The 12722-nt window shown below is 50.9% G+C and overlaps 5 protein-coding genes across 5 annotated transcripts; 1 reads left to right on the top strand and 4 right to left on the bottom strand.

The window, feature by feature from the left end:
- Positions 1-1242: 1242 nt before the first annotated feature.
- On the bottom strand, positions 1243-2880 carry EDD37DRAFT_132479 (bacteriorhodopsin). The gene is made up of 2 exons (XM_062809445.1): positions 2841-2880; positions 1243-2760 (listed from the first exon to the last, which is right to left on the bottom strand). The coding sequence occupies exon 2, from the start codon at positions 2405-2407 to the stop codon at positions 1337-1339; it is 1071 nt and encodes a 356-aa protein (XP_062666668.1). The 5' UTR covers positions 2408-2760; positions 2841-2880; the 3' UTR covers positions 1243-1336.
- Positions 2881-3718: 838 nt separating this feature from the next.
- EDD37DRAFT_638948 (major facilitator superfamily domain-containing protein) lies at positions 3719-5905 on the bottom strand. The gene is made up of 3 exons (XM_062817129.1): positions 5112-5905; positions 4540-5058; positions 3719-4484 (listed from the first exon to the last, which is right to left on the bottom strand). Exons 1-3 carry the CDS (start codon positions 5469-5471, stop codon positions 4215-4217), a joined length of 1149 nt encoding a protein of 382 aa, XP_062666667.1. The 5' UTR covers positions 5472-5905; the 3' UTR covers positions 3719-4214.
- A 469-nt stretch (positions 5906-6374) lies between these two features.
- On the top strand, positions 6375-7197 carry EDD37DRAFT_653097 (LamB/YcsF family protein; the record flags this gene model as incomplete). The annotated part of the gene is made up of 2 exons (XM_062818519.1): positions 6375-6446; positions 6499-7197. 2 exons carry the CDS (start codon positions 6375-6377, stop codon positions 7195-7197), a joined length of 771 nt encoding a protein of 256 aa, XP_062666666.1.
- Positions 7198-7236: 39 nt separating this feature from the next.
- On the bottom strand, positions 7237-9338 carry EDD37DRAFT_132345 (uncharacterized protein). Its single transcript, XM_062809444.1, has 5 exons — positions 8518-9338; positions 8064-8450; positions 7633-8001; positions 7439-7571; positions 7237-7385 (listed from the first exon to the last, which is right to left on the bottom strand). Exons 1-5 carry the CDS (start codon positions 8842-8844, stop codon positions 7276-7278), a joined length of 1326 nt encoding a protein of 441 aa, XP_062666665.1. The 5' UTR covers positions 8845-9338; the 3' UTR covers positions 7237-7275.
- A 64-nt stretch (positions 9339-9402) lies between these two features.
- Positions 9403-12450, bottom strand: EDD37DRAFT_668497 (heterokaryon incompatibility protein-domain-containing protein; the record flags this gene model as incomplete). The annotated part of the gene is made up of 1 exon (XM_062819328.1): positions 9403-12450. The coding sequence occupies one exon, from the start codon at positions 12448-12450 to the stop codon at positions 9403-9405; it is 3048 nt and encodes a 1015-aa protein (XP_062666664.1).
- Positions 12451-12722: the final 272 nt, after the last annotated feature.

The following is a 12722-nucleotide window of genomic DNA, read 5'->3' as shown; positions in this document are numbered from 1 at the left end:
CATTCGAGCATCCTCATTCGAGCATCCTCATTCGAGCATCCTCATTCGAGCATCCTCATTCGAGCATCCTCATTCGAGCATCCTCATTCGAGCATGATAACCTCCCTGAAGTCATCAAGCCATCCGCGACTGGGCCGAGGCCGTTGTTGACCTCGGCCCTGTATTTTAACAGCAGCAGTCGGCAGGTTCTCCGGACGTCGACAAAATCTGGTGACAAGATGTTGGGTTCTTCCTTGATCCGGCTCTTTCTGTCAGCATGAGCCCCTGACAGGCAGGACATTCACACATGCTGCATATGCTCACAGAGGTGCAGTGCCTCCAGCCTGCGTCAAAGAGAGCACAATATCACCCGGCGTTTCAGGCACAGGTCGTCCATCACCTTAACTTCCTCGATCTTGGACGCACCCAAACGAGCGAAAGCACTCATAACCACGCACTCGAATTTGTCGGTGTCCCGCTTCATCGTACATGAATGCCGAGGCCCCTCCGCCATCATAAAACCCCAGAAATAAACCGAGGTACCATCGCCTGTCACTGATCAAAAAGCTGTGATAAATTCAACGCGCCCTTTGCCAGTTTAAGATCCAATCATTCGACTCCGCGAAACTTAGGTCGCCAAAAAGACTCCAGGCGCCACGCCGTGGATGACAAGAATACAGACACACGATAAAGAGGAAGCCGGAAGAGGAGGGTGGAGCGATGCTCTGATCACCAGGCCGAACTCGACGAGTGGTATCAATGGTACTACATGTCTCATCCGGTCGAGAGGGATTTACTTGTGCTACTCGACGATATTATGTACCGCAATGGAGTACAATCAGCAGTCAGAACGAAGAATATATATGTTTGAGTATCAATGATAGCATTCTTTCGTGAAAAAAACCACTGTTGAGGTAGAATGAGTATCATGAACGATGAATATTTCTATAATCGTCCTAGAACAACCATGCCACCACCAGTGATCCCTTCAAATACCAGCGCATCATGATACAGGGGGGTATTAATGCTCGACTTTCATGATCGGCCGTTACTGATGGCTTTTGCGCAAGCAAGAGACACAATCCACGGCTTGTGTGGAACCGTGAGAAGCCGTTAAAGGGTATTGGTGATAAAGTAATCTGATACATACCGGGTGGACTATAACTCATGTCGTAGATAGGTGCCACATAGCAGACAGCGCGACCCTGTACGGCGCTTGGATTGTAGTGAGGTTGAAAGCAACATGGGACTGCACTAAGGTCACTGGACAAATCCCTGGTTTGAGGGGAGAGGTTTGCAGCGCTCTATGCTGAGCTGAGTCCTCTGTCGACAAACACACTTTCCAACGGTGTAGCGCTTAGACGTCGGCGACCCTGTCGTACACAGGTGCGGTGCCGTTATAGTGAGTTCCAACGTGAGCCTCTCTGCTGTTGACTCCAATATTGTGAGCACCGACACCAGTGCTGGTGGCGCTGTAGTCATTGTTGCTGTTATTGCCATTGGTAGTATTGTTGTTGTGTCCAACATTGTTAAGCTCTTGCGATTGGTGGGTCGGGGCGTCTTGACCGGGGATATTGACCTTCTCGCGGGCAGCAGGGTCGAAAGCCGAGTCGCCATACTCTTTGATGCGGAGACCCAATCGGCCAGGGTCAATATTCCAATGGGTGGCGATCAGGGCGATGGAGAAACCCGGTTTGGCAAGGACATCGAGAACACCGTAGAAGACAGACTCGCTGTCGGGAGAGATGACGTTGCCACCTTCGGCTAGGCCCCAGCAGATAGGGTAGCAAAACCAGACGACGAGCGTAAGAACACCGCAGAGGACAAACGAGCGATGGACGTCCTTGCCCAGAACCTTGGCGTGTTTACGGGCCGGGAAGGCGAGTTCCCACATGATGTAGAACATGGCGGCACAGCCGAAAGCGTAGAATCCCCATTTGTAGCGGGATTTGACCAGGGCACCAATCAGGCCAGTCACAATCATGATCTCGTCGAGGAGGATGATCCAAAGAATGGTGGGCCACGGCATGCCGGCGGTCAACAGCAGATCCATCAGCAGCATCGGGGTGGTGATAAACCAATCGACGTATCTGGCGTAGAAGACCTGTCTGTTGACACCGTGGACGAGATGATCACTGCGCATCCACTCGACGTCGATAGGAGTCCATCCGAGATTGGCGCCCATGGTGAAATAGGCAATGCAAGCGACCATACACAGACCACTGGTCAGGTAGAAGAAAATCCGATCGGTTCGAGGCTTCATTCTGCTGAGCGCGAGAATGGCGAGACTGGTGGTACCCATCACGGCGCACACCGTGAAGTACCAGTCAGAACCACGTACTGTTTGGTGGATGGCGACAGACTGGTTGTTCTGTGTCATTGTGTTGACGGTCAGGGCGCCATTGCGCCTCACGAGGTTCGACTCCATCGTGCCGGACGTTCCTTTGTTTCGTGAGAAGGATAGTCCGGGGTTGCAAATTAGGCGGTTGAATCAGGTTCAGAAATATTCCCTTGCTCAAGATGCAGGTTAGTGATGTTGATATATGTTGGTCGTTACCCATGTGGTCATTGCTTCCCCCGGAAAAACGGCATGTCATGAAACAATGACGTTCATCTCAATATCTGCACCGTAAAAGATACTCTGGACGTCATGACCAGGGCCGGGGACGAAGAACTGTCGCGCATGATATGGCGGTAAGATTTCTTTTGCTAGGCTTGCTGTAGGCCTAATGCAACAGGTATCGTTTCGGATGTTCAAGCCGTCGCATTGTCGGATTGGCCCTGAACAAACCGTAACGAAGCCGTTATTCCGTGTTCCCAAATTTCAGAGTTATGTATTGGGGAGTCCGAGGAGATCGTACCAGGTGGCAGAACCTTGCAATGATCGTCCCGCAAGCGTGGCAGCCGGCCTGGATTAGCATATTACATCAGCCGCAATGCTTAATTCAAGGATGAAACCCGGATACCATGGTGCCCCATGTTGTGCTACCAAAGGTACATCACTTCATAGGTGGCGCGAGGCTGTTGGTGGACAGACGGACGTCCGTCAGTACCATGTTCACTTCAGTACCATCTTTTTAGTTGTAGGTCGCCATGCTCCCAAGGTACTTCCGGTCTGATGTCCAGGTCTGTCCAGGGGAGATGGGTTCACAAAAAAGCCCCACACCCTTCTGTTACCGTTTGTCAACCGTGCTCGTGTGAGAAGTGAAGAAGTGGAAGCCGTGGCGTACCGGATCAAATATCCAGAAGGGAGAACCACAAGGCTGGACAGAATTCCGTCATGACTCTTCCACGTGATACGGATTGTCGGCATCAGATCCAGCCTCCAGGAAGATATTGGAAAATCCTCCAGACCGCTTGACCGAATTACTTGCAATTTCTGCATCGTTGGGTTTCAACCTATGCCGGAGGAAGTGGACGCGTAATTCTGTCGGCTGGCCGCATCATGGACATGATGTTTTCTTTCATCATTGGTGAAGTCACTTGCTAACGGGATTTGCGATTGTGTCGGTCTTCTTGGCCTCTATCCTGCGGCAAATGTACTCTTTTCGCGCAATGTCTGTCCATACTTCCACAGAAGCAACGGGGCTGGAACCCCAAGGCCAATGGCAATGAACCCTAGCATGGAGTTTCCCCAGTTGAGCCCAAGCGCGGAGTACATGTACGGCGCAAAAAGAGGACTGTTTGGTACATTGTGTCAGTCCAAATGGTGCTCCATGGAGAAGAGCGTTCAACTTACAAGCCAAACCCTGCTAAACTTCTCAGCACGACAGCGGAAGCCACAGCGGAGGCGGCAAATCGAGAGTATGCGTCCACAATGTACGTCTGGGTACACTGAAACCCCATGATTGTCCCAGCTGCGAATATGGCAGCTCCAATATTGGGCACGATCCAATGCGTTGCTTCGTAGGCGCTCCAACCGTAAATGAACAACCCAATAGGTACGAGGGCGGCTCCTGGAACCATCAAAGGAACACGAAACTCGGGCTTCCCCACATTGTTGTTCCGCTTTTTCAGTCTACGATAGATGCGGTCATTGATTGGGGCGCAAATTTGGGTGCCCAGGAAGAAGCCCACGCCGAGAGAAATGTAATTTAGACCTCCGATGCCAGTCGATTCGTGGTAGACATCCGTCCACACAGTTGGAAAGGTAGAGAGGACAAGGTACATTAGTCCGTACAAATACGCCCTTGACCGAGATTATTATCAAGCACAGACTTTGATGGGGATATGGCTTACATGTATATTGCAAGGGCCTGGATGATTGGCTGAGTCCCAAGCATTCGAAATGGACGTATTAGACTTGACTTGAGGACTTTGACCAGTGTTCTGTCGGGATGCTCCCATTCTGTATGAAGATCGGGGTTGCCTGTCTCATGCCGCAGCTTCTCTGCCTTGTTCGCCAGTAATTTTGGCGCATACGTCTCGCGAAGGTAAATCAAGCCCAGGACTTGAACACCGGCGTCGACTATCGAAGTTGACCAGAAGCACCATCTCCAGGTTGTCTGTTGGGGTCAGTTTACTCCTTGTTACTACCAATATCGATTTGATTGGGCTTACCTTCAACGCAATATATCCGCCGGCAATTGGGCCCACAGCAGGGCCAAGCAGAGGCGCAAGGCTGTAAATACTGATTGCTTTCCCACGTTCATCCGCTCGCCAGCAGTCACTCAGCAGTCCACCACCGAGAGCTAACGGAGCGCTTCCACCTAAGCCGCTGAGGAAGCGAAAAGCAATAAGTTGACCTTGTGTCTGCGCAAAGCCGCAGCCAATATTGAAAGCAAGGAAGAAGAGGTTTGAGAGTTGCAGAACGATGACCCGACCGTAGATTTCGCTTAGCGGCCCAAGAAAAAGTGGTCCAATAGCATAGGCGAGCACAAAGATTGAGAGCGTTAAGGATCTTTCAACCTCAGAATTAATGCCCAGATCTTGTCCAATTTTGATCAGGTCAGGCGCCACCATTGATGAGGACACTGGTGAGATGAAGGTAAAGGAGGATACGATCAGAGTTGCTGCCCATTTCTGTTTGTCAGTCCAGTTCTTCGGATTCTCCGGGTCTTCGGGGCTTTCCCAGGTAACCTGACGTCAAATCAGTTTTCTGCTTGCCATCACTAGCTAGGACAAGCACTCACAAGGTTCGGATCCTTGATCGATCTTACAGATTTCTCCCTGGTCAGTTCGGGGGGGTTGGCTTCCACATCACGACTGTCTCTGGTGTCCCGAACGCCAAATCTGACCTCGTCTACAGATGCGGTGGTACTTGTGTCTGCGTCATCCTCATCGGGAATGGTTGCCGCGTCGCTGAGATCGTCTGGGACAGAGTCGGCGTGATATTGGTGAGCACCGTGGTCATCCATGAATTGAGGAGAAAACAGTTGGTGGAGCCCATCGTCCGGAGTCGATCGTGCTCGTCTTAAAGGATCGCGTGTGCGTGACTGCTGGCGTGGGAGATTAGCCGGCGCCGTTCGGGTCCTGTTCAAGTTAGGTGCCATGATAGGTCTCTCAGGATGCTAGTAGAAGAACAGTCCGACATGCAGCTGCCGTGATCGGTCAATAAAAGAAAGGAGGGGGTAACAGGCCGAGGATGATATATGCATGGCAGTAGTCTCGGATTTAGAGGCTGGAGCGGCATCTCAAAGTCCATGTTACTGGAGAATGTGAGGCGAATACAAAAGAACGCGCAGAATTCATTGCATCGGCCCCGCCCAGTCCATGACCAGTGTCATCCGGAACTCGGCACGGGGGAGGAATGGGATTGGCGGAGTCTGCTCTCATATCAAGGAGGCGAATCATGATGAAGACCGGTCAGCCTGTCCAGTGAAGCAGATTTTGATGGGCCGTTACCGGCGTGGCTGAGGGGCCGCTTTCCTGAGGTTTACATGTTGATGTCGCAGAGTCGCTTTGGAAGGCGACGTCGGCGAGATAATGAAATAAAGTGCTGGAAAAAGCCGCCACAGCCGCAAATTATGCAATTACGTCACTTTACTAATGATTGTCTACTGCGAAGTACAGTGACAGCAGGCATGATCTACGGTCGAGCAAGATTTCGTCTGGTCAGTCTACAACATAATTGACTTGGTTACCTTAGACATACGGAGTACTGTAGTCGTTATCTTTCCGGACCCTGATTGTCCAGTGGATTGCTTCATTCAACGGTGGGCGGTGGCATTATACCCCAACCTGAACCATATACTCTTGTCATTATGTTTGCGACCAGTGGCCAGACCAAGACATTCCGCATCTTGGATGTTAATCACTTTTCTCCCTCGTAGATCATGCCATCCTTTGGATCCTCTACTCAAGTTAAGTTCTATCGTACCCTATTGATAACCGGATCCAAAGCCTATCGTCCTTCAACTTCGTTCACTGGAAGACGGTCATTTTCGTCCCTCAAAATGGCCGCATCTCTAATCACAAAATATGAAATCAACGCGGACATGGGTGAAGGTTTCGGGAGGTGGAAGCTGGTATGGTTCTTTGACTCGCAGGTCGCTGGCTGGTCACTAAGATTCAACCTAGGGCCCTGATGACGAGCTGGTCAAATACATCGATGCCGCCAATATTGCTTGTGGCTTCCATGCTGGCGACCCAACCATCATGATCAACACAGTGCGTCTATGCAAGAAACATAATGTCAAAGCCGGCGCACACCCCGGATTGCAGGATCTGGTGGGTTTCGGAAGGCGAAAAATGGAAGTGAACCCCAGCGACCTCTATGCCATGATCCTCTATCAAGTCGGTGCGTTGCAAGGCATTCTCAAGTCTGAGGGCCTAGAGTTGACCCATATCAAACCTCATGGCGAACTCTACTTTTACATGCTACGAGACGAAGCGATTATGCGAGCTGTGCTGGAGGCTTGTGCGCTATTCAAGGTCCCCGTGTATGCTTGCAAGAATGACAGGCAGCAAGCTATCTGCGACGAACTAGGAATTACATTCCAGGAGGAGGTTTACGTCGATATTGACTACGACAGCGAGGGCAACCTTGTGCCGGTGGCCAAATCACAGCCTGTCACGCCGGAGTTGTGTGCCGAGCGCGTGCTTCGAATGGCCGAAAAGGACGAGACAGTTGCCAACGATGGGAAGACTGTGCAGCTGGGCTTCAAGGGGCGGCCTTTCAGCGTGTGTATACACTCTGACATGGCTACAGCTTTGGGCAATGTCCAGAAGACCCGAGATGCTATCAATCAGGTGAATAGCCCTCGCAGGGCTGTTTGATGCTGTCGCAGCAAGAATAAATGTACAACGTATGTGAACAAAATCCTTGAGGACAGATTCACAGATCCCTGTCAGTCTCTAAGCAATAATCTTGTTGGCTTTCTGACTCTCGTGAGTCCTCGTAACGTCGTCGGATGCTTTTTCATCCGTCATAATGGTAGTAGTGGATTCGACATATTTCCCAGTCACTGCCAGTCTCGTCAGTACGTTTTCGCCAGCAAGCTTTCTGGGAGATACTTACTGGGAGCTCTGTGGTATTGATCGATCCAGCTCACTTCGGTCCCTGTGGCGACTGCAACCTTTTGCACGAAATTGGGATCTCGCAGGAATTCTCGTGCAACCTGAACGACATCGGCTTTGCCATTGCTAAGAATCTGTTCGCGCATTGATTAGTTCCCCGTCGCACGTAAGCCCCATCTAACGAATTGTACTTACATCATGCACAGTAACTCCGTCCCTGATCCAGCCGACCGCGCCGATGTAGAAGTCCGGAATCTTGAGGTTTCTTACAGCCGTGGCGAAGGGCACTTGATATTGCTGACCAAGCTGGACTTGCTGTCTTCGATCGGTGCCGCCACTGGAGACATCAAGCATGTCTACCCCTTCCTTTGCCAGCATAGGGGCATATCTGAGAGTACCTTCGAGCTCCCAACCTTCGCCCTTGGGCAACCAATCCACTGCGGAGATCTTCCAGAATAAAGGAGTAGTGGCGGGAATGTTCTTTCGGATAGCACGAACGACCTCGATGCCAAAACGAGTGCGGTTCTCAAAACTGCCACCCCACTTGTCGATCCTCTTGTTTGTCTGTGCCGCGGTGTTAGTTTGAGCTTCACTAACGGTGGGTGGCAAGGCTTTTCGTAACTTACAGCAGGAGAGGCGAAAGAGTGAATCAGGTATCCATGCGCGCCGTGGACAGCGATCGTATCGACACCAGCCTGGATGGCACGTTTTGCAGCCGCACCATATGCTTCGATAGTCTCCAGAATCTCCTCTTCAGTCATCGCTGCCGGCGTAGCGTAGTTTTCATTCCAAGGTTCGGCAGTAGGTCCCTGGACACTCGCCGGGTTACCCCCAAATTCATCTGGCACGAGTTTCAAGCCTAGCCAAGGGGGGCAGATGCCACTTTTTCGACCGGCATGCTGTAGCTGAATCCCGACCTTCTGTGATTGAGAATGTATCAGATTGACGATTCTCCTTAGTGGTTCGATCTGTTCGTCCTTCCAGAGTCCTGCGTCTTGAGGAGTATTCTTCCCCTGTTGCAAGGTTTAGCTGGCTGACACAAACGGCGACATCGAACTCGCCACAGGCTCCAAGACTTACTCTTTCAGTCACGGCAGTCGCCTCGATCGTTATCAAAGCAGCTCCGCGCATCGCCCATTGCCCATAATGTGCGACATGGAAATCGCTGAACATTCCATCCTCACAACTATACATGCACATTGGGGCAACCCATATACGGTTCTGAAACGTCAGGCTGCGAATCGTAATGGGCTTGAACGCTGGGCTGATTGTGTCCTCGGTGATACCTTGTTCAGGTTTCAAGATAGCAGTGCCCACAGGGACTCTTTGCTCTGGCGTGAAGAATGGTACGCCTCGAACGGAGACACTTCTGAAATCCGTATATTCGCCGACGTCGATAGAACCCATTTTGGCCGATCGGTCGGGTGTCCGTTGGAAAATGCGATAACAGACCTCTGGCGGCCGCGGAGCAAGGCCGATTGTTCTTCGAGTGTCCAGTGGAAAAGAATAGGCAAAGGTCCTTTCAAAGGCTCAACGTACATGCAACTCAGGCTGACTTAGTATGTGCCGCGGGGATCATAGCCTGTGGCCCGAAGCTCGAATGCCCCCATTTTTGGGCAATGACAGCAACATCTGATAGCACTAGCGCACTTCTCCTTTATTCTACCCCAAGTGTAAACTTTTGATCAACGTCACTTGGTGAGAGATGGGGTCATCTTAGGTCAGCATCAAGGTCATGATTAATTATGGCCAAGACACTTTCAAAGATAATGTCTCGTCTGTCGTCGGAATGATAACACTCAATATGGTTTAGCGTAGCCTTATCCGAGGTCGGTGAATAAGTTAGTGGACGAGTGACAATGGAAGTATGGACGTCGAGTAAATCAGGGACTTGTAGCTTTAGCGGGTAGGGTAACTTTATGTATGTAGGTCTTCTTAGCCAAGATATCCAAGTCGACCTTTATTTCATCGTAATTCGAATATTCTGGTCTTTTTCCTCCGATCATGCTCAGGATCGTGAGTATCCTTAGCCTGCCACACGATGGCCTCGCCGTCCATCATTAGATGGACGTAGCATTCCCCAATCAGAGTGTAGTATTCCCTCTGCCACTCCGGGGCTTCGGCAACTATTGTGTCTCTGTCGAATCTGTGGTTCTCTTCAGATGACCAGGGCAGCGTAAATTCTTTTTCCTTTATAGCCTTCTTTACATAGTCTGACCACTCCTTGCTCGGAACGGGCAAACGCAGGGCATCGAACTTCTTCGAATCCCGGACGTGGCGTACTCCTCCCTTGACTGCGACAGTCGACGCACCTGCAGGGTGGTCGTCTCGGGACTCAACAGCAGGAGATGGGTCGGACGTATCAATGTTGATCAGGATCCTCCGGACGCAGGTCAGGCGCAAGGCGTGATTGGAAAGTTTCTCTGCCAGTGAGACAACAACCAAGTATACGCCCAGATGGAAGCAGGCAAAGATACTCAGAGCGTGCCCTTCCTGCAGACCCAAATTGCCTGTTTGATCACTGAAATGTCTCCACGAGGACAGGTCGCCCTGCTTGCCAGTAAAATGGACATTGTACCAAAGGCCGGCATAGATAGTGGCCACGATGAGCCACAGCGACTGCATGTACGACCACAATGTCTGTACATGGCTCGTAGTCATCGTTATGAACATGGACTTGCCTTTGCGATTCCGTTTCCGAAAGGATTGGTCAGATTGGTCATGCAGAACTTCATCAAGGCCATTTGGTAAAGAATCATTTGGGAGTTGGCTGGGGTTCGAGGATGCCGCATCAGCTTTTTCCGTTGCCTTGACCAGCTCTTTCAGGTGACGCCTCCTCTTCCAATTCTTCTTGATGAGGTTGGCAGACATTTCCACATCTTGTTCAAAGTCCTGAGCGACATCACCATTGGTCTTTTCTTGCCTTCTCAAAAGGACTGGCACGCTGCAACCATAGAAAATGCAGACGAGATCATCCTTCTTGGCTTTCTTAGGTATCAGGCCAAGATGCTTGCCATACTTTGTATGCATGAGCCTCCTGTTCCAGATGACCGCTTGAACTCTGCGCAGAAATTCAGCAACTATGGTGCATCGTCCATGGTTGATGATATGTTGCGTGTTTAATGGGATGTCATTATTGAGGACATGCTGAAGGGCTTCCTCGCAAGCGCGGGGATAGAATGTGGGCGGATTCTGCCCATGTGGCCCACGGTCAGCGACAAGCGTTCTCCAGAAGGCTTCAGGGACATGGTCAGCCCTTTTCCCCCATCCTCCAAATTGCGGCCATTCCTCCGGGATGGCCCCCATCATAGAATGTCCGGCCATTTCGCCAACCTCATCGAGAATGAAACCCTCCACCTGCATCGCGAAGTGCCGGGGTCTGAAGCGCAGTTTTGCAAGATTCAGCATGCGTGTACCAGCTGCGCTGTAATTTCTTCCTCCAACAGTTGGTAAGCCTACCAGAGGATCTGCGTTTCTGCGCTCCATATGCGGCCCGTAACCTGGCGTGAGAATCATAGAAAATGCTGCTTGGTCTAAGTCGCGCATCCAGGATGGCAAAGGCCGTTTGGGGTCGTCGGAAGTTGAAATCCTCCCGCGAAACTGAGCTTCATCATTCGGACCCTGATAGGCTATACCTGCACTATCGTCACCATGGCGTACAGGTGGTGCCCAAGGGCGACAGATAATGTCCAGGGGTCTTATTGGATCTGTCTTCATGGACTTCTCGATGGAGAACTTGACGAAATCACGATACACCGCTTCAACCGGTAACGCGTAATTGACTTCGTACTCCTCCATCTCGCTCATCCGTCGCCCCCAATTCTTCATGACATGTCGTACATGTTGCAGCTTTTCCAACTTGGCTTGAATGCGTTGAATATCTGGGTCATGTACGATGGCCATCTCTGCTGGGGCGGTGCGTGCCTTGGTATCTCTCGCTATTGAGAGGAATGCATAAATCGTATCACGAGGCTGCGAAGCCTGGAATACTGAATATTTGGATATCAGGTATTCAAGACTGAGAAGCGAGTGACGTGCCCCGTCGCTTGTCTTGCGGAACAAATTCCTTGTCGCATCAACCAGGAGCGCTGCACCAAGGGCATGGACGTCTCCAAAATAATCTGGCATATTTCCCATGAGTTGGTCTCTTTTCATCACGTCGGTGAGGAGGTGAGTCGCCGTTTCCACATGGACAAACAAAGAAACTGCGTCAGCAAATTCCTGCCAATCGATGTCTTTCGTTCCGCAATACAATCGTCCCTTCTTGGCTAGAGCAATCTCTTGCACAACCCATCTACGACTGAACCAGTCTCGACGCATCAAGTGAAGCAGAGCCTTCCAAGACGACGTTTGTGTTTCGTCCTTACAAAGTTCGTCAAATCGCCAAATATCGAGCAATCTCTTCGAGATGAAATCGATGGCTTTGTCGCTGTGTTCGTCAGCGGCTCCTACCCAGATGCAGACATTGGTGGCCTGCCCGTATATACGGTCCATTTTTGGCACTTGAGAATTTCGCTCTTCTAGGTTGCTCTGATTGATGCAGATAGCATCAATCCAAAGGTACCTGTCCTTTTTTCTGAGCCGTAAAGCTTTCATGGCTTCCACCAGATGTTTGGACACGGAGAAGTCATAAGCTACACCATTTTTCTGGACCCTGATTGATGTTGTGGCCGGATCGCGACCCCAGCTCCAGGATACTGCTTCATAGGAGATGTGCTCGCGAAACGCAGTGCGTCTGTCGCTGTCTGCTGCTGACTGCGATGACGCAGTGGCATGAACCTCAACAACATCAGGATCATTGACTCTTCCATTCTGTTGCGGATCTGCGATCAACTCGTCTTGATTGCCACTTAGCGTGGTTGTGATCAATTCACAATCGATCTCTTTATCAGGTGTACTCCCAGAGATCAGCCTCAGGACACGTATCTCGTCCTGTTGAAGCTCATCGTAGATATGTCGTGATTGCTTTTGCCTTGGCCGATCCTCAGGCCTTCTACGATCGTCAAGGTCCATGGTGTGTTCAGAGCGTCCGAAGAAGGCCAGAAATGGTGAGACTAGGTAGCAGACCAAGGAGGTTGGGCTATGATTGTGAGGCAACATACTACCCTTTTATGCGATGAAGAAGCACCTTATCGCGTTGAGCGCCGGAGCCTTCCATGTTGGTTAGTCGTACGCCACCATGGCGCGTACTAGGATATTCATAGCCAGTCCGGAAAGTTCAAGCTCATGAACATGGGGAAGCGGGAAAGCTTGGGCGTCGCATCTTTTCCCTTTCCGGAAGGAGA

The sequence above is a fragment of the Exophiala viscosa genome (assembly GCF_022695815.1).
Source record: "Exophiala viscosa unplaced genomic scaffold EDD37scaffold_11, whole genome shotgun sequence".
Lineage (NCBI taxonomy): Eukaryota > Fungi > Ascomycota > Eurotiomycetes > Chaetothyriales > Herpotrichiellaceae > Exophiala > Exophiala viscosa.
The sequence above is the reverse complement of the archived record's forward strand: the minus strand, read 5'-3'. Positions and strand labels throughout refer to the sequence as shown.

Excerpts from the sequence above, each read along its gene's own strand:
- EDD37DRAFT_132479 (XM_062809445.1), bottom strand. The coding sequence starts at position 2,407 with ATGGAGTCGAACCTCGTGAGGCGCAATGGCGCCCTGACCGTCAACACA.
- EDD37DRAFT_638948 (XM_062817129.1), bottom strand. The coding sequence starts at position 5,471 with ATGGCACCTAACTTGAACAGGACCCGAACGGCGCCGGCTAATCTCCCA. Across the intron at positions 5,059-5,111 it reads CGATCAAGGATCCGAACCTT|GTTACCTGGGAAAGCCCCGA; the intron begins GTGAGTGCTTGT and ends ATTTGACGTCAG. Across the intron at positions 4,485-4,539 it reads GCGGATATATTGCGTTGAAG|ACAACCTGGAGATGGTGCTT; the intron begins GTAAGCCCAATC and ends TGACCCCAACAG.
- EDD37DRAFT_132345 (XM_062809444.1), bottom strand. The coding sequence starts at position 8,844 with ATGGGTTCTATCGACGTCGGCGAATATACGGATTTCAGAAGTGTCTCC. Across the intron at positions 8,451-8,517 it reads CGACTGCCGTGACTGAAAGA|GGGAAGAATACTCCTCAAGA; the intron begins GTAAGTCTTGGA and ends ACCTTGCAACAG. Across the intron at positions 7,572-7,632 it reads ACGGAGTTACTGTGCATGAT|ATTCTTAGCAATGGCAAAGC; the intron begins GTAAGTACAATT and ends ATGCGCGAACAG.